This window comes from Crinia signifera, chromosome 4 (assembly GCF_055691185.1).
Source record: "Crinia signifera chromosome 4, ASM5569118v1, whole genome shotgun sequence".
In the NCBI taxonomy this organism is placed as follows: Eukaryota; Metazoa; Chordata; class Amphibia; order Anura; family Myobatrachidae; genus Crinia; species Crinia signifera.
Window position 1 is genome coordinate 19,094,452 of NC_139220.1, and position 24,030 is coordinate 19,118,481.

At 46.9% G+C, this 24,030-nt stretch overlaps 1 protein-coding gene across 1 annotated transcript in view; it reads left to right on the plus strand.

Moving 5' to 3' along the window:
* Positions 1-2,197: 2,197 nt before the first annotated feature.
* The window catches only part of PPARA (peroxisome proliferator activated receptor alpha), a 37,882-nt gene continuing 16,049 nt past the window's right edge, over positions 2,198-24,030 (plus strand). The window contains exons 1-5 of the mRNA XM_083181306.1: positions 2,198-2,383; positions 16,157-16,260; positions 20,478-20,732; positions 22,114-22,274; positions 23,886-24,024. Of these exons, the coding sequence (XP_083037432.1) occupies positions 20,492-20,732; positions 22,114-22,274; positions 23,886-24,024 (541 nt within the window). The 5' untranslated portion in view covers positions 2,198-2,383; positions 16,157-16,260; positions 20,478-20,491. The remainder of the gene's footprint in view (positions 2,384-16,156; positions 16,261-20,477; positions 20,733-22,113; positions 22,275-23,885; positions 24,025-24,030) is intronic.

Here is a 24,030-nt window from a genome sequence, read left to right on the forward strand (position 1 = left end):
ATGACTGTGCCAGAACGATGCCCAGCAGTGTTATACCACATTTACACATGGTTGTGCCAGCACCGTGCCCAGCAGTGTTATACCACATGTACATATGACTGTGCCAGCACCGTGCCCAGTAGCGTTATACCACATGTACACATGACTGTGCCAGCACCGTGCCCAGTAGTGTTATACCACATGTACACATGGCTGTGCCAGCACCGTGCCCAGCAGTGTTATACCACATGTACAGATGGCTGTGCGAGCACCGTGCCCAGCAGTGTTATACCACATGTACAGATGGCTGTGCCAGCACCGTGCCCAGAGGCGTTATACCTCATGTACACATGACTGTGCCAGCACAGCACCGTGCCCAGTAGTGTTATACCTCATGTACACATAACTGTGCCAGCACCGTGCCCAGAGGCGTTATACCCAGTACTATTTTTCTGGAAAAATAGGTCCAGGAACTCCAGGTCTGGGGGCGGATCAATTAAATAAAAAATAATATGTATAATAAAGAGAGGGAGGGAGAGATAGATGTATAGATAGATGTATATATTGTATTTAGAAACAAAGGCGGTACTCTTTACCTAGAAGGGCGCCCATCGCGACCATCGAATGCACTAAAAATCGGGTGCGACGCGATGGCCGCGATTTCCCATAGGGACCAATGTTAAAAATCAGATTGGACCCAATTTTAGTGTTCAATGCCTCAATGCCCGCGATTTTTACATAGGAAACAATGTTAAATGGGCCACAGAGCCCTAATAGTCACCGTGAACTCTGAAATGGCCCCCACAATTGTTAACGCCACCCCACGATCAACGTCAACCCGAAGCGTGGCGAGCGCAGCGAGCCCGCGAGGGGCGGCGGTACGCGTCCTCCGACCTTTTCATGCCCTACTATCCACGTCGGCGTGGAGTTGAGAATAGAATAGTGTGGCGAGCGCAGCGAGCCACCGAGGCCCGAAGCGTGGCGAGCGCAGCGAGCCCCGCGAGGGGACGCGGATACCTTCACAGTTATACGCGTCCCCTCGCGGGCTTCACAGGTGTCCGTGGCGAAAAGCGGACACCTGTGAAGCCCGCGAGGGGACGCGTTTACCTGTGAAGGTATCCGCGTCCCCTCGCCACGCTTCGGGCCTCGGTGGCTCGCTGCGCTCGCCACACTATTCTATTCTCAACTCCACGCCGACGTGGATAGTAGGGCCTGAAAAGGTCGGAGGACGCGTACCGCCGCCCCTCGCGGGCTCGCTGCGCTCGCCACGATTCGGGTTGACGTTGATCGTGGGGTGGCGTTAACAATTGTGGGGGCCATTTCAGAGTTCACGGTGACTATTAGGGCTCTGTGGCCCATTTAACATTGATTCCTATGGCCAAATCGCGGGCATTGAGGCATTTAACATTAAAATCGCGGTCAATCACCGTTTTTAACATTGATCCCTATGGGAAAATCGCGGTCATCGCGGGTACCCGATTTTAATGTACCCGCGATTTACCCGCGATTTTTTACCCCCGATGCCCGCGATTTCAATCGCTGGCGCCCTTCTAGGTAAAGAGTACCACAAAGGCACTCACAGGTGACTTTAAAATAAAACTTATCTTATGGAAAGTACATTTTTAGTTCCTGATGATGTCATATTTAATTAGAGGTTCAGGAACTGAGTTCCTGCTGGTTCCTACTGAAAAATAGCACTGGTTATACCTCATGTACACATGACTGTGTCAGCACAGCACCGTGCCCAGTAGTGTTATACCTCATGTACACATAACTGTGCCAGCACCGTGCCCAGAGGCATTATACCTCATGTACACATGACTGTGCCAGCACAGCACCGTGCCCAGTAGTGTTATACCACATGTACACATGACTGTGCCAGCACCGTGCCCAGTAGTTTTATAACTCATGTACACATGGCTGTGCCAGTATTGTGCCCAGCAGTGTTATACCACATGTACACATGACTGTGCCAGCACCGTGCCCAGTAATGTTATACCATATGTACACATGGCTGTGCCAGCACCGTGCCCAGTAGTGCTATACCACATGTACACATGGCTGTGCCAGCACCGTGCCCATTAGTATTATACCACATGTACACATGAGTGGGTGGGTGCCAGCACCATGCCCAGCTGGAGCTGCTGGTTGCCAGGTCTCAGTCACCTCCTTCCCCGGGAGCGGCCAATGACAGCGGCCGGGCTGGGAGGTGTGTGAGGGGGACAGGACTCGGCCTCCTCCCCGGCCCGGGCGTCACATCCGCCGCTGTCACAGGACAGAACAAACAAGGACGAGCCGGGAGAGATCGCGACCTAGACCGGCACCGGGGACCCGGAGACCCCGCACCCCAGCACCGGGTGCATGCATCTGGCGGGCTCCGTGCACTCGGGGGCAGGTATATGAGGTGAGGTATATAGGTCACAATGCTCATACTCCTCAGCATGGCTGCAATGGGAACTTTCCCCCTGTGCTGCCTGCATCGTATGGGGACTAAGTAAAAACCGGACCCGGATAAGACACCGGAACGCCGGACCAGACATCAAACTCTGCATTCCGGAGCTTATAGTGTCTGGTCCGAGGGGTGTCCCATCCGGGGGGTGTCTTGTCCGGGGGGATGCCTGTGATTGCTCACACCAGGGACATGGGGAAGGGGAGATTACAGCCTCCCCGTGTGGTCTGGACCGTTCCAGTTTTTATTACACCCCCGGACCATGCGGTGAGGCTGTATTCTCCCCCCTCTCCTCTCCCAGGTTACAGGTGTCAGAGCAGCCCCATCAGATGGAGCACCCCCGGACAGGACACCCCCGGACCGGATACTACATGCTCCGGAAAGCAGAGTTTGAAGTCCAGTCCGGCATTCCGGTGTCTTATCCGATTCCGGATTTTACCCATACCCCATCGTATGTGTGTATACACCCTGTATACAGCCTGCAACATGTGCATATACTGCATCATATGTGTATACACCCTGTATACAGCCTCCAGCAGCTCTATATATGTGTGTATATACCCTGTATACAGCCTGCAGCAGCTCTATATACTTCATCATATGTGTATACAGCCTGCAGCAGCTCTATATACTGCATCATATGTGTATACACCCTGTATACAGCCTCCAGCAGCTCTATATACTGCATCATATGTGTATACACCCTGTATACAGCCTCCAGCAGCTCTATATACTGCATCATATGTGTATACAGCCTCCAGCAGCTCTATATACTGCATCATGTGTGTATACAGCCTCCAGCAGCTCTATATACTGCATCATGTGTGTGTATACACCCTGTATACAGCCTGCAGCAGCTCTATATACTGCATCATGTGTGTATACACCCTGTATACAGCCTGCAGCATGTCTATAGACTGCATTATGTGTATACACCCTGTATACAGCCTCCAGCAGCTCTATATACTGCATCATATGTGTATACACCCTGTATACAGCCTCCAGCAGCTCTATATACTGCATCATATGTGTATACACCCTGTATACAGCCTCCAGCATGTCCATATACTGCATCATATGTGTATACAGCCTCCAGCATGTCCATATACTGCATCATATGTGCATACACCCTGTATACAGCCTCCAGCAGCTCTATATACTGCATCATATGTGTAGTATACAGCCTCCAGCAGCTCTATATACTGCATTATATGTGTATACACCCTGTATACAGCCTCCAGCAGCTCTATATACTGCATTTTATGTGTAAACACCCTGTATACAGCCTCCAGCAGCTCTATATACTGCATTTTATGTGTATACACCCTGTATACAGCCTCCAGCAGCTCTATATACTGCATTTTATGTGTATACACCATGTATACAGCCTCCAGCAGCTCTATATACTGCATTATGGACCTTATTCTGGTTGATGTGCTCTCGTGCGAACTGGAGGGCAATGGTATTTCTTCTGCACATGTGCGTGTACGAGCGTGTTTCTTCTGCACATGTGCGTGTACGAGCGGCCGCGGCAAATAAAAAAGAGTGTTCGCCGGGCGTTTGCACACACCAGTGCGAGTGAGGGGGCATGGGGCGGCAGGCCGGGGCATGGGAACACACAGCGTTTCATGGACGTCCCATGGTAATGCCCCGATGATGCGGTTGCCGAGGGCGTGCAGCTCACATCACCAGACCTGTCCTCATACAGGACACCCACAAAGCTAAGACACTTGCCTTAATTTTGCGTGTACGCTCCATGCCATTCAAGGGTCGGCGACTATTGAATATTGTGGGTCTCGCCCCCCTAGGCTGCAAATGGATGTTTATGTAAAAAATCCATTGGCAGCCCTGCGTAGGGAAGCGGGCGGCAAAGCGAGTGGCGGACAGGCTCAAAAAGAGACCCAGCGCTGCGTGCCAACCAGAATAACCTCCTATATATGTTACACCTTGTATACCGCCTCGAAGCAGCTCTATATAATGCATCATATGTGCTACACAATTGGGGTCAATTCAATTAAATGCTAATTGTATAGAAGGAGGTCCCAGAGCTATTCAATTCAGTCCTCTGCTATGTTGGAAAATGCAGATTCTCTGACCTTTTAAACAGGGTGTTTAGTCCTTAGAAGCGGCATTCTCCGACTTAAACGCCCTGCCGTGATGCCGTCTGTGCCGCACTAGGGTACTAAACAGCTGGCATATCGCATGATATAAGCAGTATTACTAATTTTGACCCTTCCGAATGACCTAGTTTGCAATATCGTCTAGTGTGCAGGCTCCACATCCTTAACGATCCGCGGCAGAGCACGTCGTTAAGGCCCCACCCCCTTACCGCCGTCTGTACATGCAGCTCAGTTTAACTATGTTGTCACATGCTTCATGTTCACAGCGGCTGGGTGACATCACTGAACGATATGCACTATATCGTTCAAGGGGAACTCCCGGGCGAACGATGTATGCATATGCACCACGGGTTCCGGGCGTTGCTAAATGGATCGCGTTTATCGGGTGCGGATTTCTTGAGATGAACTCACGTTCTCCAATTCGTTCCTATTTTTATTGACCCTATAATAGTCTAAAACGAGCATCTTTTTTCCTACATATTGTTGTGACTGTAACCTTGGACTATAGAACCTTTTATATGTGCAAGCGTTATTGCCTTTTTTACTTTGTATACAGTTCTGGATCATTCACGTTCCCCAAGTCCTGTTTTACTGCTTCCTCTGTCAGTCTACACTTGGTCTTACTGGACACAATGAAAGTGCGGAGCTCAGGAATAAGGTATCACACAGTCAGGGTGTGTGAGCTGCCACTCCTGTACACACACAGTCTGCAGTCTGTATGCCGAAGTGCATCCCCCCACCGTGCACTCCTAACCCTTGTACTTCTACAGGAAACCCCCCACCCGGCTCACACAACTGGTTGTGAATGTGAGACAGTGCCGGCCTCAGACATGAAACCCAAGTCTAGGGCTGTTCCTATGAATGCAGATTGTGCACATTCAGCAATTCCTCGCTCCTAACCTGTATAAGACGCACTGATTTCTGAATGAGCGCCCCTCTAATCCCATAAAGTTTACAACGCCCGCTAGGATCACGTGTCCGGTGAGGTAACGCAATTACTTTTATACTGTGTTCTCGCTGCCAGTGAGAAATACACGGCTTTTACCCGGCATTAAAATGTCGGGGACTGCAGGGACGGACCCCCTTTCTCACTGCAAGGCAAATTCCCGGGTGAAGAAGTTCTACTCAATAATTTGCCTTTTTAACACAGGTTTTTATGCAGTGAGAACGGGTCAACCCGTGTCTGCATACCCGGATCTCAAACACCTGTGTATGAGATCCGTGTATGCGACCCGTTCACGCTGCAAAAAAACCTGTGTTAAAAGGCAAATTCCCGGGTTGACCTGCTAGACCCGGGAATTTGCCTGCAGTGAGAATGGGATGGGAATGGGGTGCAGGACGGGGTCCCGACAGTTGGGATCCCGACAGGCATTCATCCGACGTCGGGATCCCGACTGTCAAAACACAGACAGCAGGGTTCCTGACGGCCGTCGGCTATTTTCCCTTGTGGGGGTCCACGACCCCCATAGAGGGAGAATAGAATAGGTGGCTCGTGTAGCGAGCCACCGTGCCCGCAGCGAGCCCGCAAGGGGCTTTGTTGCGCTCGCCATGCTGTCTGGGTCCGACCAGTCGGGATCCCGACGTCAGAATAATGACTGTCGGACCCCTATGCCACACCCATGTGTTATAGTAGTGTTGCAGAGTTTTCATTTGTTGGCTGTGTAAGGGGTCTAATTACTAAAGGCCTCCATACACTGCGGTGGCTTCTCCTCGGAGAAGTCACGCTCAGTGCTCCCGAGGGATGGCTACCGACCATCGATGATTCAAAATTATTGGCGATTTATGGCCGATGTAGAATAGTTTTAAACCAGGTGGTTTCCCTCCATCTATGTTGAGCATGAACGAATATTTTTTTTTTTTTATTCACCAAGGGGCTGGGACACTGAGCATAGCTCCGCCCTGGACATCCATGAAGCCCCGCCCCCATGTTTTGTTTGATCAGCAGGCCAATCAGTCAAAGAAAATGGATGATGGGTCATCCTTTACATAGTATGGCACTATCCATGGCCAGTTGCACTATTGTCATCGATGGCCATTACTAGTGCTCCCTTGAGCCACCCAGGACCTTCCCAGGTCGCAGGATCACATGAGATATATCGCATGCGCCCCTTTTACATGCAATATATTGCATGCAATCCAAGAGATTGCTTCTACAACAGGGGTGACTCTGGGGACCCAGTTTATGTCATGTTACAGGCTGTGTTTGAAAAATGGCCATTAGGGGCTGGTTGTTTGTAACTTTATTTCCGTCCGAGGTTTAGTAAATAAGTTCGGGAAATATTTATATAGGAGCAATTTTCTGCCTCGCCAGATGATCGGATGACTTATTCGCGGTTCCCCCTTCCAGCTACTGTGCTAACTTCGTATTCCATCCTTGTGGTTTACATCCGTTCCTATTGCAGTTTGGTTGGGCAGTACTCTGGGAGATGGTGGTTGTTTGCTTGGCTCGCCATACCCATTCACGGAGACAATATTAATATCTATGAAAGTCTGTGTGTAACTGCGCTGAACAATCTGCATTAAGTAGCTGCAGCCTTTCCTGGCCACTACGTATGTATACGGTGCACTCTATCACACTGCCGGGCCAGACGGGAAGTGCTGCTCCAACCAACCCAGCGTTCTATATTAGGTGCACAGTCATTGTCATTCATGTGCTGAGCACCTGTCTCCTACACACTGTGCAAGTGGACATTACAGTACACTAATCGGGGATATACATGCTCAGGTGTCGACATTGACACCAAAGAAGTGAAAAAACTCATGTCAACTTTTTGCGTGTAGCTATGGAGGGCACCTTTGTATTCCTGGCCGGCAGCTTTACTTGCTGACATTAGTGGATCTGTAGCCTAGAATATTGTAACTACATTTGCGTTGAAACCTGAATTAGGCCCATAATGCCGTCTCGTATCATCCCCATCTGGCGAGCTTCTCCCGTCTGCGTCCGTCTCTTTCCCGTCTCCTAGTCTTGCTCCCTGGTGATGGAGTCCCAGATTTGCTGGTGGGGGGGGGGGGTGTTCTACCTGTTCAGTATCTGGGACACAGTGTTGTGTATGTGACACACTGCTCGCGTCTGGCTAATACGTTCTAGACTGACACCTGGGAATTCTTCAGTGCCTCCAAGGTGTTGTGGAACCTGCACCTCCTGTCCTTCCTGTCCGGCCTGTATCCACTGTCCAAAACATAGAATTTAGTGGAGAAGCAGGAAGCCACAGCGATATGATCATCTTGTCTGCCGACGCTGGGGAGTGGGACACCCCCCTCAGGTGATCCCCAGCAGAGCACACCGTGCGTCAGCACTCATACGTTTGTATAATATATACTTCTAGCCGTTTATATTTAGACTTGAGTTAAAATTCATCTATGTGGAAGAGCTTTGTAGCGATGCCATTGGCAGACATGTAAGTGGGGACCCCACAATGCAGTGCGTCTGTCATTGTGACTCCATCCTTTTACCTCTGCTGTCCCCTAACTTTCCAGTACTGTCACCCTGTCACATGCCGTGATATTGGCAGCAGCAATCCCAGGCCCCGTGCAGAGTTTGGCAAGCGGCTGACGGGAACTATTCCGAGCAGCGTGCCAGGCAGGAGAGAATCAGGCATGGCAGGTTTTCAGAACTAAACTCCCAGTGTTCCTCCAGGACTGTGCAGGGATACCGGTCACTACATATGCACTTGCGTCAAGGGATCACAGACTGCTTTTTCCCAACCATGTGACTTTCCGGGGACACGTTACTGTCGGACAGGTAACGCTGTGACTCCCACCTGTGTGAGTGCTTGCACTTGCTGGCGCCTGTAACATGAGATAAACAGTGTATGGTCAGTGGAATATCCTCCCATTCACCTTCCTGAGGGTAGATGTATGAAGCAGTGGTAAGGGAGGAAAAGTGGCCAATGGCAACCAATCAGCTGCTCTGTATAATTTTATATTATGTAAATTCTAGATATTACGTCAATGCTGATTGGTTGCCATGGGCCACTTCTCCTTCCTCATCACTGCTTCACACATCCACCCCTGAGTACCAGAACCAGATATCCCGCACTAGCCTAGTGGCCGGGATAGCCTGGAAACTCTCTTATGCCACTGTGTTTGCCTGAACTTTTCCTTGCGAAGTAGGTGGCCGGGCAATGATGACGTGGCTCCAGTCATCTCTGCTCCCACCATGTGGGGGCGCAAATCTTCTCACCGTGGGGTGGCCATATATAAATATAGTCAGGTCTGCATGATGACTCATCTCACCATTGTGCAGCCCTGGGGTATGGATGCCCAATCGGAGGTCCTGTATCAATATTTCAGAATCCTGTCTTTAATACTGATAGGATCAAGTCTTAATACATGATATTGCACATGTACACCAGGTCTGGGGGGAGGGGCTGAGAGCGCGGGAACCAGATTATAGGTCGGCACCATAATGTCCACAGGCATATGGTAAAATGGTCAACATGGCAATTATCGACACATTAAATCCCTTACCATTCATGAGGGGTCTGTGTGCTTAAATCTACAAATTGACCCCCCCCCCTTTTGTTTATGCTGCCTTCAAGTTTTTCAAGGTCAATCTAGACTAGGGTTCATCCTACCACCTTGCACCTTTAAAACCCCTGCAGTTCCTGTTTCCTGCCTGGGGTGTCGCTGTCTACAAATACCACAGCAGACAGCGACACTCCAGGCAGGAAACAGGAACTGCACGGGTTTTCAAAGATGCAGGGTGCTAGAATGAATACTCTAGACACTGTCAACCTGATCATTGTTTACCTTATGGTCCAGACCCTGAGAGAGCCTATCCCAATCATTCTTGGGGTCTTCGTATAGGTGCCAACCGCTAGCGACAACATGGAATATATTTACTAACTAGCAGTTTGTCAAAGTCATTGGCAACTATGATTTCAAGTTCAACCGCCAACAGAAATAAATGCTAAACAAGCCCGAATGATCATTTTAGTCCCGTTGCCGTTGTTTTAAATAACCCGGATGCAGCTGTCAGTGGTTAGCGGCTGTTGGCCCTCTGCTTAGAAAATATGACCCCCATCTGACTGACGCCCTCGTGTCTGGGGTCCAGCTCCATGTACAGCCTTTAATAGTGTTAATAGAATTTCTGGACAGCGCAAGTCCCGGCGGCACCTTTAACGGTTGTCCAAAATACTGGGCGCAATGTATGTAGCCGTGAAAAAAAGTGGGGAAGTTGTCCGTGGCAACCAATCAGCTACTGTCTATAATATTACAGCGTACACGTGATGAATGCTACCTTTAAAGCTGATTAGTTATCGCCGCTTCATACATCACGGACCGTCGGAGCACAGCTGTTGCCTATTTGGGACCCCCTGCGGTGCTGCTAGGTGTGTGTGTGATAACGATGGGAGGGTATATTGGTGGGTGCAACCATCACCGGATGTCAGCTGCCCGCCCACTTCCTTCTGAATGCCCACGCACATCTAAGGCGTCCATCGAATGATGTGGGTGTTCCCCCCCCGTAGCCTGCAAATGGATGTTTGTGTTAAACATCTATTCGCAGGCCATGCGTACGAACGTGGCACATACTTGCCGATTTTGGCATACTCCTTTCCGGGAGAAGCCCGGAGAGGAGTGAAAGGGGGCGGGGCACGGGTGATGTCATCAAGCCCCGCCCCCATGACGGGCTGAAGCCTCAATTTGCGGGTCCGTGGGTGGGGGGAGGGGCTAAAAATGACGCGAATTGCGTCATTTAGCCCCTCCCCACGGACCCGCGAAAGTCATAGTTTTTAGACCGCGGGGAGAGGGGGAGCCGGGGCTGTAGGGAAATGCGGGAGACTTTCCCCCCTTCCCTGGGGACCGGGAGGGGGACCTGATTTGCGGGACCCTCCCGGCCATTCCGGGAGGGTAGGCAAGTATGACGTGGCATGCAGGGGTTGAAGGGAGTTCGTATCTTCAAACGCAGGGCGGCGTCTGGTGGAATCAACCAGAATAAGGTCCTAAATCTGCTATTTTTCTGCACAGTTCATGAAACAACCAAACATCCCACTACTTTAGTCCCAGCCGCACAGTCAGCAATGACAAAGCACTTAGGTTTTCTGAGTCCCTTTATCTCTACGGGGTTAAATGAGGTCACACATCTTGGTTCCCTTCCTGACAGAAAAGCAGGTGACTCTCTTTTTCTAAAAAAAAAAATATTTTACATTTTTTTTTTTTTGCTTGCGAGAGTAAAAAAGAAGAAATTGCTGAGCAATGACAAAAGAAGCACATTTCCTGTGTAGGGGCGGGAACAACAAGCAAATGTGTCTGGATTTAGGATGATTTAACAGCTTTTCCTAAATACTGTTCTCCAAGCCTCGAGTATACACACAACAGGCCATGTTTTCAGGATTCCTGTCTGTGGAAACTGGTGGGATGATAACTGACTCCTAATGAAAGCAATCCACAAAACCCTTCAGTCTGCTCTATTATATATTGTATACACAGGATGGAGGCAGCGATAATGTGGGTGGAGCCAGTAAACATTAACCACTGGTGCTATTGCGCTGCGGATGCTGCTGTCCTGGGGATACGGTCATTCGGTCTACACCAATGAGGTCGACAAGCATTGGGTCGACACCACTAGGTTGAGATGGGTCTAAATTGACATGGGTCTAGGTCGATATGACATTAGGTTGACACAAGCATTAGGTCGACAGTCAAAAGGTTGACATGGGGGTTTTCACTTTTTTTTGAGCCGACTTGTGCCGACAGGAGGTATTTCATGCCCTACCATCCACTAGGGCATGGTGGGAGAATAAAATAGTGTGCCCGAAGCAAGCGGATGCGGTGCACTTCAAACTGTGTCCATGTCGACTGTCAACATTCGGGTCAAAAAACAGTGAAAACCCCCATGTCGACCTAGTGGTGTCGACCCAATGCTTGTCAACCTAGTTGGTGTAGACCAAACGATCCACACCCCTGTCCTGCTCTGCAGGCCAGTTCGGTCCTCTCTTGTGGCAGTTACGTGGATTGAGGCGCGGTGGGGCCAAAAGAGCGCTTTGCGCTGCACAGCGGATGTGTTGCACTTTCTAAATGACCTCCCGAGTATACAGGCAATGGGAAAAGTCTCTCTCACTAAAGAGAGACCTACATCCTCTATATCTCTATACATCTTATAAATGAGAGCGTCTGTTTGTATGTCTGATTGCGGCAAACTCCGAAACCATTGAACCGATTGTGATGCTTTTTTAACCGTTGTGTGTAGTTCATTTTCCCAGGCCAGGTTTTAGGCTGAGTGTCATCACGATCAATTGTCAGGGTGCTGTGTGACGGAGATCCGCGGGGAGGGGTCCCCCGCATTACTCTCGCCAAGCTATTGTATTATATAGTTTTTATTCTACGTACGTTTCGTAGTCACAAGCTCTTGGAGCAGCGCTGTGTAATTGTGCTTTGTACAGTATCTGATCTTTGAACACACAAGGTGTGACTTACTGTAATCACTGCGTGCAACGTCAAGCTGTATCACGAGTCCACCCGGGGGTGATTAACCTATTTTCACACCCCTTGTAACGAAGCCAGCTGCTTTTTTTTCAGACCTGTAGCCCGTATCTTTGCTGCGCAGTAAATGCTGTTTTATTGTCTTTGTACTGTAAAAGTGTTGTGTTCATCTATTTCATGCCAGCTTAATACACTGTGTTCCGTTCAGGGTGATGTGCCAACGAGGACAGCACGGTGATACCCACACACTGGCGGTTTTACACGGCGGGCAATCCTTGCTTAGATTACCTTTGTCCGAACTGGCAGCATTCGTCGGATATTGCTCAGAATTGACTTTTCCCCTATTGACGAGGTGTTAAAGTTATATTTCAGGCAAGATGTACTAACCTTTAAAAAAGTGATAAAATGGAGAGAGTTAAAGTAGCAGCGAATCAGCTCCTAACTGTCATGTTACGGGCAATGGGGAAGATGTATTAGGCTGTAAAAAGAGATAAACACCGGGGAGATAAAGAGTGATAAACGCCCAGCCAAACAGCCCCCCAACTGCCATTTTTCAAGCACAGCCTATAATATGACAAGAGCTGCATGGCTGGACGTTTATCACTCGATCACCCTCAACTTTATCCCTTTTTTATTTAAGGCTTAAGACATCTGGCCAGTGTTTGGAAAATGGCAGTTAGGGGCAGGTTGGCTGGTACTTTATTCACTCTCTCTTCGATCACTTTGGCTGCTGTCAGTAACTGCAACATATGGCCTACCCCCCCGGAGGTGGTGGTAGGACCATTGCCCCCAATATTATGACCAGGTTAGCATTAACTCATCCAAAATCAATGTCTGCGGTCAAAAGCTACGTGTTCTTTTTTACCCTTACTCGCCACCTGGTCACATTTACCTGTGTTACCTTTTATGTTGCGGATAGGGAACCGGTGGAATAACGCACCTGGTCCCAACAGTCCATCCGCGTTGCGCTTTGGTCAATAAACAAAATGTGGCACCTAAATTGCTTTTCTGGGAGTCTTCATCCAATACAATGGGTCTATATGTTACTGTTCATTGACCACGTAGAAGTATTCATACACGGGTTGCAGTGAAGCGCGATGTCCGCCTGTATAGGAGGAAGATGTTTGTCAATGTGTTAAACATTCATAAGGAGATGTCACTGGGCTCAAGTGGGACCTTGGAACCTGGCTGCACAGTAACCAAAGTAAACTTCGAACATCCACTTCTTCATACGCCGGGGCAGAACTATAACGCAGAGCTGACAATCGGAACTATTCTTCATTCACAGACTAATGTGCAACCCCTAATATCTAACGCAGGCGTAATGCCAAATTGCAATGAACAGGTATTAAGAAGCATATACTATTGTTAAAAATAATATAATGACGCTTTCTACCACGCGCCGGAATCTCTCTGTAACCAACGCATTTGTTTGAATGAAACGCGTTGCTTTATATATGTTGCATAAGTCTTCAAAATGCGCAACTTTTTGTGAGCTGTACAGATACCGATCATTGGGTTATATCTGAGCATAAGGGCGTTTAATTTAATTTGTTCTTTATTATTTTGCTACATATGTGTTCTGCTACGTTTTATGCGGTTACAATTGTTTGTGTCTCTGGTGTCACATCTGTCGTTCTATATATTTTTTTTTTCTCTGTGAATTATGAACTGGAATGAACCCGAACATCATACTGTAAAACTGGATTGTCCGGTAATTGTTCCCCACATAGCTGTAGTTCAGTCTTGGTGCATCGCAGTTCAAAACTTAATGATATAATAACACACGGTCAGGGCCATAAATCACGGGCAGAATACCAATTTTAAAACCACCTGAACAACCCTTAGTTGTGGGAACAGCGGCTTGTCTGTACTGAGGCCCAGTGTAGGAGGCCTGTTCTAAAGGTGTATATTCTGTGATCTGTGGTTCTAGTGTCCGGACTGTTGTAAAAGATTATAAATACAGATATATAAGACCCTTGTAACTGGCGTATATGGGTATATTTCCCCTCCTGCTAGCCTATGATCTGCATGATTTGCAGTCTTCCAACCCCCCCCCCCCCCCCCCACACTAATCCTTCTCGTGTATCTGACGCATGTGGTGAAGTCTTCTGGTGACTAGTGAGAAGGGTAATAGATGTTTAGCATCATTTTAATGTGCGTTGCACGGCAGGGGTGAACCTGGTGCCGTTTTGATGGGGAATTGCTAGCATCTGTTTTACATTGGGAGCAAATAGGACGTGGATTAGTGTAAATTCTTTACAAGTAGCCCAGTCAGCATCTGAGCGATTTATAATGGGATTGGAGGACATTAAACTTTATGCCTGTGTATAGGGAGGGGGAACCTATGGTTATATATAAGAGAAGGTTAACGCAGGCTCTGTAAACATAAATATAATGATTATCATTGGGGAGCAGCGAGGGATGATGTGGTATAATTGGTACTCAGCGATCGCACTGTGACCAGCATGGAGAGCAGGGCAGAAGCTCAGGGAAATGTGGGGAGGTGGCAACGGAGGCTGGCACAGGGCTGCATTTGATGTGAATGGGGCATAGGCTGCATATTGAGAGGTTGTGGTATGAGGCTTGCAGCATATAGAGGCTGGTATTCTGGGTATGGGGCTGTGCAGTGGGCACATGCCTGTACAGTGTTCATTCTAGCACCCACCAACTTTGAAAATCCATGCAGTTCCTCTTCCCTGCCTGGGGTGTCGTTGTCTGCTGTAGTGCTTCTAGCACAGTGTGGTCTGTATATCAGCACTGATATGCAAACCAAACCAGACCTATGCTAGACGCACCACAGCAGACAGCGACACCCCAGGCAGGGAAGAGGAACTGCATGGATTTTCAAAGTTGGCGGGTGCTAGAATGTACACTACCTGTATATGGTGGCACTGGGACCTGTGTGAACACAAATAGGAATAGGGGTGGAAGCACTGCGCTGAACTTATTGTCCTTATACCATGTATCAATTCAAGTGACCAACCAGTTTGATACAAAAATAATAATATTTATTTATAAATTAAGATACTAATTTATTATGATGGCCATCACAAATTAAAATATGCGCATTAAATACATAGAAATATGATTAATTTCAGAAAGAAATATAATGAAACATATAGATTTGACTAATTCATAAAACTGTTTCGTTGGCAATCCGCACAGTATTGTATATCCGGTTCAGGGTTTGCACCTGCACAAGGCCGCAGAATTGTGCCCGGTTAAAAAGAGTCAGTTTTGAATGTGTTAGATAAGTGAAAAGATGGTACATGCTATTTTTGGCTTTAAAGGGGGGAGTGGAGTATAAGTGCGGGAAGCAAACAGTGCTGTGGCCACACCTCCCCTACGCATGATAGATGATGGGGAGAAAGATGGCGAGCCAGGGCATGGAGCAGTGGGATAGAATGAGAGCTGGAGGGCTTTGGTAAAGGGTCTTTATTTAAGAGTCCATTTGAAGTGTTATAAAGCAGTGGTTCTCAACCTCGGTCCTCAAGTACCCCAACAGTGCACATTTTCCAGGTCTCCACACAGAATCACAGGTGAAATAATTAGCTCCACCTGTGGATCTTTTAAAATGTGTCAGTGAGTAAGGAGTGCACCTGAGCACCTGCCGGGTGATCTGGAAAATGTGAGCTGTGCGGGGTCCTGAGGACCGAGGTTGAGAAGCACTGTTATAGAGGTAGAGAGAGGAAGAGAATTCCAGAGGTAGGGACCAGCACATAGGAGAGGGGAGGAAGATGAGCCGGGCAGCAGCATGGAGGACAGATTGGTTTGTGTGTGTGTGTGTGGGGGGGGGGGGGGGGGGGGGTTGGATTCATTATTATTGGGGATAGCCCAATAATGAACAATGGACTAAAATCGTGATCTAGCCTGTTTTTGGACAAAAAAGTAACGCTACTGATTGGATCTCCAGTGTCACACCAGGAATACGCCGGGGAATTCTGCTGCCTTAGCAGGCAGAACGTGTCAGCTGGTTAATGATTTCACGCAGATCTGTAATGATTAATCCATTAGCCACTGCTAATCGCTCTGAGAGAGGGAATCCGTGGCTCAGTAATACACCGGCTGTCTCGCACCGGCCCGCGTCTCTGCTTTCTGCTCTGCAAATGACATTTTATTTTATTTTATTGTAATTTTGGGGCATTTCTGATTTATTATTTTACTTTTACCTTCTTTCCAGAGGAATGATTGCCCAGTGACAGCGATGTCCCCCCCGGAAATGTAATGTCTACGATTGGGATGCTGGTACCTCCAGGCTTTCCAACCTCTGCAGAGTATAGGATGGTAAGAGTGATTTCATTAATAAGCCCAGTGTGCTGTACAGGCCCCCAGGAACTATAAATGCAGGGCCTGATTTGTTGGTTGATTTCCAATTCAATCGCCAAGTGATTGACAGGGGGCGGACGTTTTTGTGGGAGGTAGCAGGGAGTGGCGGTAAAAATGTGGGCGTGTCTGGATTGTTTTTGGGCCTATCCGTTACCGACTGCAATCCTGTGCGCAGGAATCACGTTGCTGGCATCTCGGTTTTGCCATTTCTGGTCGGAATCTTGAAATCCTGTTATTATTTTTTTTTAAATGTTTACATATTCTGACCCGTTTATTAGGGCATGGGGAAATTTCCTAATGTATGAGGGCCTTTAATCGATGCATCGATGTTTCCTGGATCTCTGTCTGTGTTGCACATTTGTACACCAATGAGAGGGCTTTGTTGGGCGCCTCTATACAAATTCTGGCTACTGTGCCATTTTCGTACATCACTAAAAAAATCGCATCTTTGGCAGCATTAACAAACAGCCGTGAATCAGGGTTACGTTCTATATGGTTGATTAATGTGTCTAGGTCGACCACTAATGGTTGACAGTGAATAGGTCAACACCTAAGAATGGTTGACATACACTAGTCCACATTGACAGGTCGACACAAGCAAAATGTTGGCATTGACATAGTCGACATGGGAAAAGTTTAAAAATATATATATTTTTTTGTGTGTGTGTGTCGATGTCGACATATGTGATCGACACACTATTATAGTCTCCCTCTATGCCCACTGGGATGGTAAAGTATGAATAAGGTGTCCAGCGCTTATGTCAACATTGACACAAAAAAATAAATCCTTTTCCGGTGTCGACTATGCCCATGTTTTTTTTTTGTTTTTTTAATTAAGAAAAACTTGTCAACCTTTTTGTGTGTGTCGTCCTAGTGTATGTTGACCATTCTTAGGTGTTGACCTAATCACCGTCTACCATTAGTGGTCAACATAGTGACTGTTGAACGGATACCGTGATTAAGGGGATATGGTTACTAGGTTGACACTATAAAGGTTGACACATGAAATAAGTCGACTTGGCTAAGGTCAACAGAGTCGGAAGGATGAAATAAGCATTTGGTAGACAATGGGTAGGTTGACTGTAAAAAGGCCGACATGAATTTTTACACAATTTTTTTTTTTTTGTCCCGTATTTCGACTTAAGTTGACATGGACACCGTACCAGTGACCTTCGTAGTGTCTACCCTATGCCCCATACTTGGGAATCAGAATAGTCACAGTGGCGACCGAGTAACCCGGCAATTACCCGGTATTTGTAGCGCTGGATTATTCGGCCGCTGCTGTCAGACCCCTTTACACAGGAGAGGAAATCTATTACACAGGGTTTTCCCCTGTGGGAAAGGGTCATAACTCACCCAAATCTAACTCTCTCTCTCTCTCTCTCTCTCTCTCTCTCTGCACGTTACGTCTGCCCCCCTTGCAGTGCAGCATGGTTTTATCCATCTGTGAAAATTTGCAGCCTTGATACGAGGTCTGAATCTGGTCCACCGTTAAAATCGCAAGTGCTCATAGTCAAAATCGTAGCCATAATCTCACAGTGTGTATGCCCCTTATCGGTGCAGCCTGTTTAGGACGTGTGCACCGGCAGGGATGGGCGGCTGTGGGAATCTCTCATGACGCAGGGTGATGACTGTCAGTGAGGAGCCATTGGTAGAGATGCCGCTCGTATGTTGCATGGTGTGTGACCTTGAGCCTGTGTTATCTGCCAGCGTTCCGTGTACACAGCTATTATATGTATGTGGAGGATCAGGTGACGGCCGTTGCTCTCTGTCACCAGTAACTGCAACAACAACGCAGACCATAGAAATAGAATGTCCTGGCTTGGATGCTGCAGACATGTTTCATGGCAATCTGTAAGCTTGTGATGGGGATTCTTCTAGATTTGCCAAGGGTTAAAAATACCATCAGACAGAGGAACTAGCAGACGATTCTCTTATAGGGACTAATTCAGGTTGGCTAACTAGGTAGTGTTTGTTCGGTGCTTAGTGAGCACCTTAACACCCTATAAGCTTCCAGCAGGGCCCTCTTACCTCCAAGTCTGTCTGTTGTCACCCAGTTTGTTCTATCACTGTGTGCAATTGTAAAGCGCAACGGAATCTGCTGCGCTATGTAAGACACTGTAATGGAATCTGCTGCGCTATATAAGACACTGTAACGGAATCTGCTGCGCTATATAAGACACTGTAACGGAATCTGCTACGCTATATAAGAAACTGTAACGGAATCTGCTGCGCTATATAGGACACTGTAACGGAATCTGCTGCGCTATATAAGACACTGTAACGGAATCTGCTGCGCTATATAAGACACTGTAACGGAATCTGCTGCGCTATATAAGAACTGTAACGGAATCTGCTGCGCTATATAGGACACTGTAACGGAATCTGCTAGGACACTGTAACGGAATCTGCTGCGCTATATAAGACACTGTAACGGAATCTGCTGCGCTATATAAGACACTGTAACGGAATCTGCTGCGCTATATAAGACGCTGTAACGGAATCTGCTGCGCTATATAAGACGCTGTAACGGAATCTGCTGCGCTATATAAGACACTGTAACTGAATCTGCTACGCTATATAAGACACTGTAACGGAATGTGCTGCTTTAAGACGCTGTAACGGAATCTGCTGCGCTATATAAGACACTGTAACTGAATCTGCTACGCTATATAAGACACTGTAACGGAATGTGCTGCTTTATATAAGACACTAACGGAATGTGCTGCTCTATATAAGACACTGTAACGGAATCTGCTGCGCTATATAAGACACTGTAACGGAATCTGCTGCGCTATATAAGACACTGTAACGGAATCTGCTGCGCTATATAAGACGCTGTAACGGAATCTGTTGCGCTATATAAGACGCTGTAACGGAATCTGCTGCGCTATATAAGACACTGTAACTGAATCTGCTACGCTATATAAGACACTGTAACGGAATGTGCTGCTTTATATAAGACACTAACGGAATGTGCTGCTCTATATAAGACACTGTAACGGAATCTGCTGCGCTATATAAGACACTGTAACGGAATCTGCTGCGCTATATAAGAAACTGTAACTGAATCTGCTGCGCTATATAAGACACTGTAACGGAATCTGCTGCGCTATATAAGACACTGTAACGGAATCTGCTGCGCTATATAAGACGCTGTAACGGAATCTGCTGCGCTATATAAGAAACTGTAACGGAATCTGCTGCGCTATATAAGACACTGTAACGGAATCTGCTGCGCTATATAAGACACTGTAACGGAATCTGCTGCGCTATATAAGACGCTGTAACGGAATCTGCTGCGCTATATAAGACGCTGTAACGGAATCTGCTGCGCTATATAAGACACTGTAACGGAATGTGCTGCTCTATATAAGACACTGTAACGGAATGTGCTGCTCTATATAAGACACTGTAACGGAATGTGCTGCGCTATATAAGACACTGTAACGGAATCTGCTGCGCTATATAAGACACTGTAACGGAATCTGCTGCGCTATATAAGACGCTGTAACGGAATCTGCTGCGCTATATAAGAAACTGTAACGGAATCTGCTGCGCTATATAAGACACTGTAACGGAATCTGCTGCGCTATATAAGACACTGTAACGGAATCTGCTGCGCTATATAAGACACTGTAACGGAATCTGCTGCTCTATATAAGACACTGTAACTGAATCTGCTACGCTATATAAGACACTGTAACGGAATCTGCTGCGCTATATAAGACACTGTAACGGAATCTGCTGCGCTATATAAGACACTGTAACGGAATCTGCTGCGCTATATAAGACACTGTAACGGAATCTGCTGCGCTATATAAGACACTGTAACTGAATCTGCTGCGCTATATAAGACACTGTAACGGAATGTGCTGCTCTATATAAGACACTGTAACGGAATCTGCTGCGCTATATAAGACACTAACGGAATCTGCTGCGCTATATAAGAAACTGTAACGGAATCTGCTGCGCTATATAAGACACTGTAACGGAATCTGATGCGCTATATAAGACACTGTAACGGAATCTGCTGCGCTATATAAGAAACTGTAACGGAATCTGCTGCGCTATATAAGAAACTAAATAAATTAAAAAGGGGTAGACTAGATGGGCCAAGTGGTTCTTATATGACGTCAAATTCTAATTTTATTTATTTTTTTATCCCCCTGCAGTGTAATGGTCACAGATGCATTTTGCCATGTCTGCCATCATGGTAGACGCCAATGGAGAATTCTGCTCCGTCACTCCCTTGGTGGACGATGACCTTGGCAGCCCGCTGCCCGGGGAGTTCCTCCAGGGCATTGAGGACATCCAGGACATCTCCCACGGCATCGAAGACGATGGTTCCAACTCGTTCAGTGCAGCCGAATACCAGTATCTGGGGAACAGCCCTGGCTCGAACGGATCAGTCAGCACAGACCTGACAGGTGAGCGGGGGAAGCAGATGCGTGCGGGTATCTATATTCTGGTTTGTTAGGTGTCTGTTGGGCAGGCAGGATCTACGGACACCCCCCCCCCCAAAGACCATGACCTGTATAGTGAGATCTCAATGATTAAGGTTCCTTTGCTCCCTTTGCCGTTCCCAAAATTGCTTAAACAACTTCACTAAAGCATGTGGCGCATATCTGGATACTTTTGAGGAAAGATTTGCGCCTTCAAAAAGTAAGGGAGGGGTCCAGACGCTCTCATTACGGGGTCAGTTTCCTAAAACTTCTAAAAAGGGGATGATGCTCTCAGCAACCAATCAGATTCTCTCTAACATTGCCTCCTAGAGAACGAAAGACAGAATCTGGTTGCTATGGGCAACATCCACTCTTTTAATTTTTACAAGCTTCTGGAAATTGACCCCCATGGATCCGGAGTTTAGAGTTCCTTTCGGCGCAGGTGTTGCCAAAGTCGATCCCACTTAGTGGCTTCAAGTTTATTAAAAGTTCCCTACATATTTGCAACAAATGATTCGTATGTCACAGTAGTGGATAGGAGAACATTAACTCCTATGATACGTACGGAAGAAGTATTGCAGAGATCTGTCACGGTTTTCAGCGGGAACTGTACCTGCGAAACGCGTAGCAGATTTGTGCAATTCTTGTTCTTCATTTTTTCATCCTGGTGCACATGATTCATTCTGGGGTGTTCCATCAGCGCCCCTGCTTATTTTCCCTTCTTCCTCTCACGCACCCCCCTTTGACTGAACTTCCCATTGTCGAATAATGTGTGTCGGCCTTCACACACCTTGATACAGATGACTCATACCAGCTTCTAATGCTTCCTTTAAAATAAAGACGAGCGCCAGATTCCGTCACCTAAGAGATGTTTTACGACCCCAATGTTTATAACCCTATAGACTAGACTGTACACCGGGCCTGAAAAGCATTCAGCTTCCTTCCTTTTGGTTACTTGGATACTCTCCTATATTGGGACAGCTCCGATTTAGCTCTTCTACCCCTGTTGTTGACTTGTTTTGTAAAAGTGGTTTTTACTTTATCAGTTGCAGATGACTTTTTGTATACAGTGACAATGTGCGGGTCTTGGAGGTTATGGCTCTGGCCTTAGAGATGTTGAGAAGATATAGCCGCCATCCATATCCGAGCGCCACTATTTTCTTATTGCTTAGTCTTCGGGCCTGGTTGACCTTTATTTTATATCAGTTAACATTATGTTTAGGTAACGTTCATATACTGGGATTGGCACAAAGTGGTGATGGTATGGAGAATGAGGAGGGATGTGGGTGAGGAGCCTGACTTCATAGCGAATGCACTTCATGACTTGTGCGAATGTGACCTTCTTATTTTTCTGTACTTATTGTAGACACCCTGTCACCAGCATCGAGCCCGTCCTCTATCACCTTCCCCGCTGCACCGGGGAGCACAGAAGAACAGAGCTGCAGGTCACTAAGTCTAGAATGTCGCGTGTGTGGAGATAAGGCTTCGGGATTCCACTATGGAGTACACGCATGTGAAGGCTGTAAGGTACATGTCCAACTCTGCATGGCGTGTTTTATCTCACGTGTTCATCATCTCCAACTTGGAGTCTATTCACTTAAAGGCCATTTATTGGAAAACATCAGTTCCTGACTTTTTTTAGTCTAATTCATGGTTCGACCTGTTCAAATTTTTTTGATTTTTTTTTTTTTTTAAATCGTTTTTTCTGGCAGGTTGGAATGTTCCAACCTATCGGAAAACAAATGGATTGGCAGAATAGCTGTCAATCCGAATGCCTTTGTCGGAAACAGGACCTCATTCGATTTAGGACCGTTTCCGACAATCTCAATCCAACTCTTAAAAAAAAAAAAATCCGAATGCCTTTGTCGGAAACAGGACAGCATTCGATTTTGGCCCGTTTCCGACAATCTCAATCCAACTCTTAAGAAAAAAAAAAAGTTGGATTGAGGAGAGGAGGTGGAGAGGACGTCGCTGTGTGAGCAGCTGCGGTGGTGAGTGGGTAAGCAGCAGCACCAGTAGGCAAATCCGAAGTTGGATTTGGCCACACAATTCACTAGGTATTGTCGGATCCATTCAGACAAATGCATGTCAGAATGGATCTGATTTTAATCGAATGCACCCATTAGACTCCAAACAGCCAGCTACAGAATAGTTTTGTCTACCCTATATAAAAATTTTGGTGTTTACTGGCACCATTAAGGACCACTAAACCCAAGATGCGAGGCTGTATGAAAGTGATAAACTGTGACATTCTCAGACATATATACATAACCGTACATCGGGGGAGGATTCAATTGTTGAGCGATTTTTTTTTTTGAGCTGTAGAAATATCTAAATTTTTAGGGCAAATTGGATTCGCCCTATTCGGACTTGATTACATCACGCCTAGATGATAATCTAGTCCAGAATATGGGTGGGGGGTAATTAATTTGATCCGCAAGGCTCCCTAGTAGGCGGCTCCGTGTTTCTTAATCAATTTCAGTGATTTAATAAAAATTCTAAGTTTCAATAACATTTTCAAAACTAGGCCAAGCATCATGCAGTCTTAAGGGGTATACAGTACACACGGAGCGATTTTGTGCTATTTTCTAAGCAATCTGACTAGATTGCTTAGAAAGTAAGCACAGATCTCTCCATGTGTATGCCCAAAGAGATTAATTATCTCTTGCTAACTAAGTCAGTGCATGCAGTCAAAATCTAGTCAGATTGCTTAGCAAGTGACTGCAAATCTCTCTGTGTGTACAGAATGAGAGATACTGATCGCAATCTCTCATTCTGAACCGCTACCCGGCCTTTTTTTGCAAAATCGCTTAGCACAAATCTCTGCGTGTGTATGTGCTCTCCATGGGAGATCTGGACACAGGGAAATCGCCTACCCTAAATAGCTTCGCAAAATTGCTTAGCACACATCTCTGCGTGTGTATGTGCTCTCCATGGGAGATCTGGATAGAGGGAAATCGCCTACCCTAAATAGCTTCGCAAAATTGCTTAGCACACATCTCTGCGTGTGTACACCCCACACGTGAAGCAGAAATCTAACATGCGAGGTTACTATGGAAACCTCGTGGCGCTTTCATTCACCTCCTCTGTTTCCAGTGTTGTCTGAAATTACTTTGTGTTTTTTTTTTTTTTATACAGGGGTTTTTCCGCAGAACAATACGACTCAAGCTGGCGTATGACCGGTGTGAACGGCTCTGTAAAATACAAAAGAAGAATCGAAACAAGTGCCAATATTGCCGCTTCGAGAAGTGCCTTAGTGTGGGAATGTCGCATAACGGTAAGG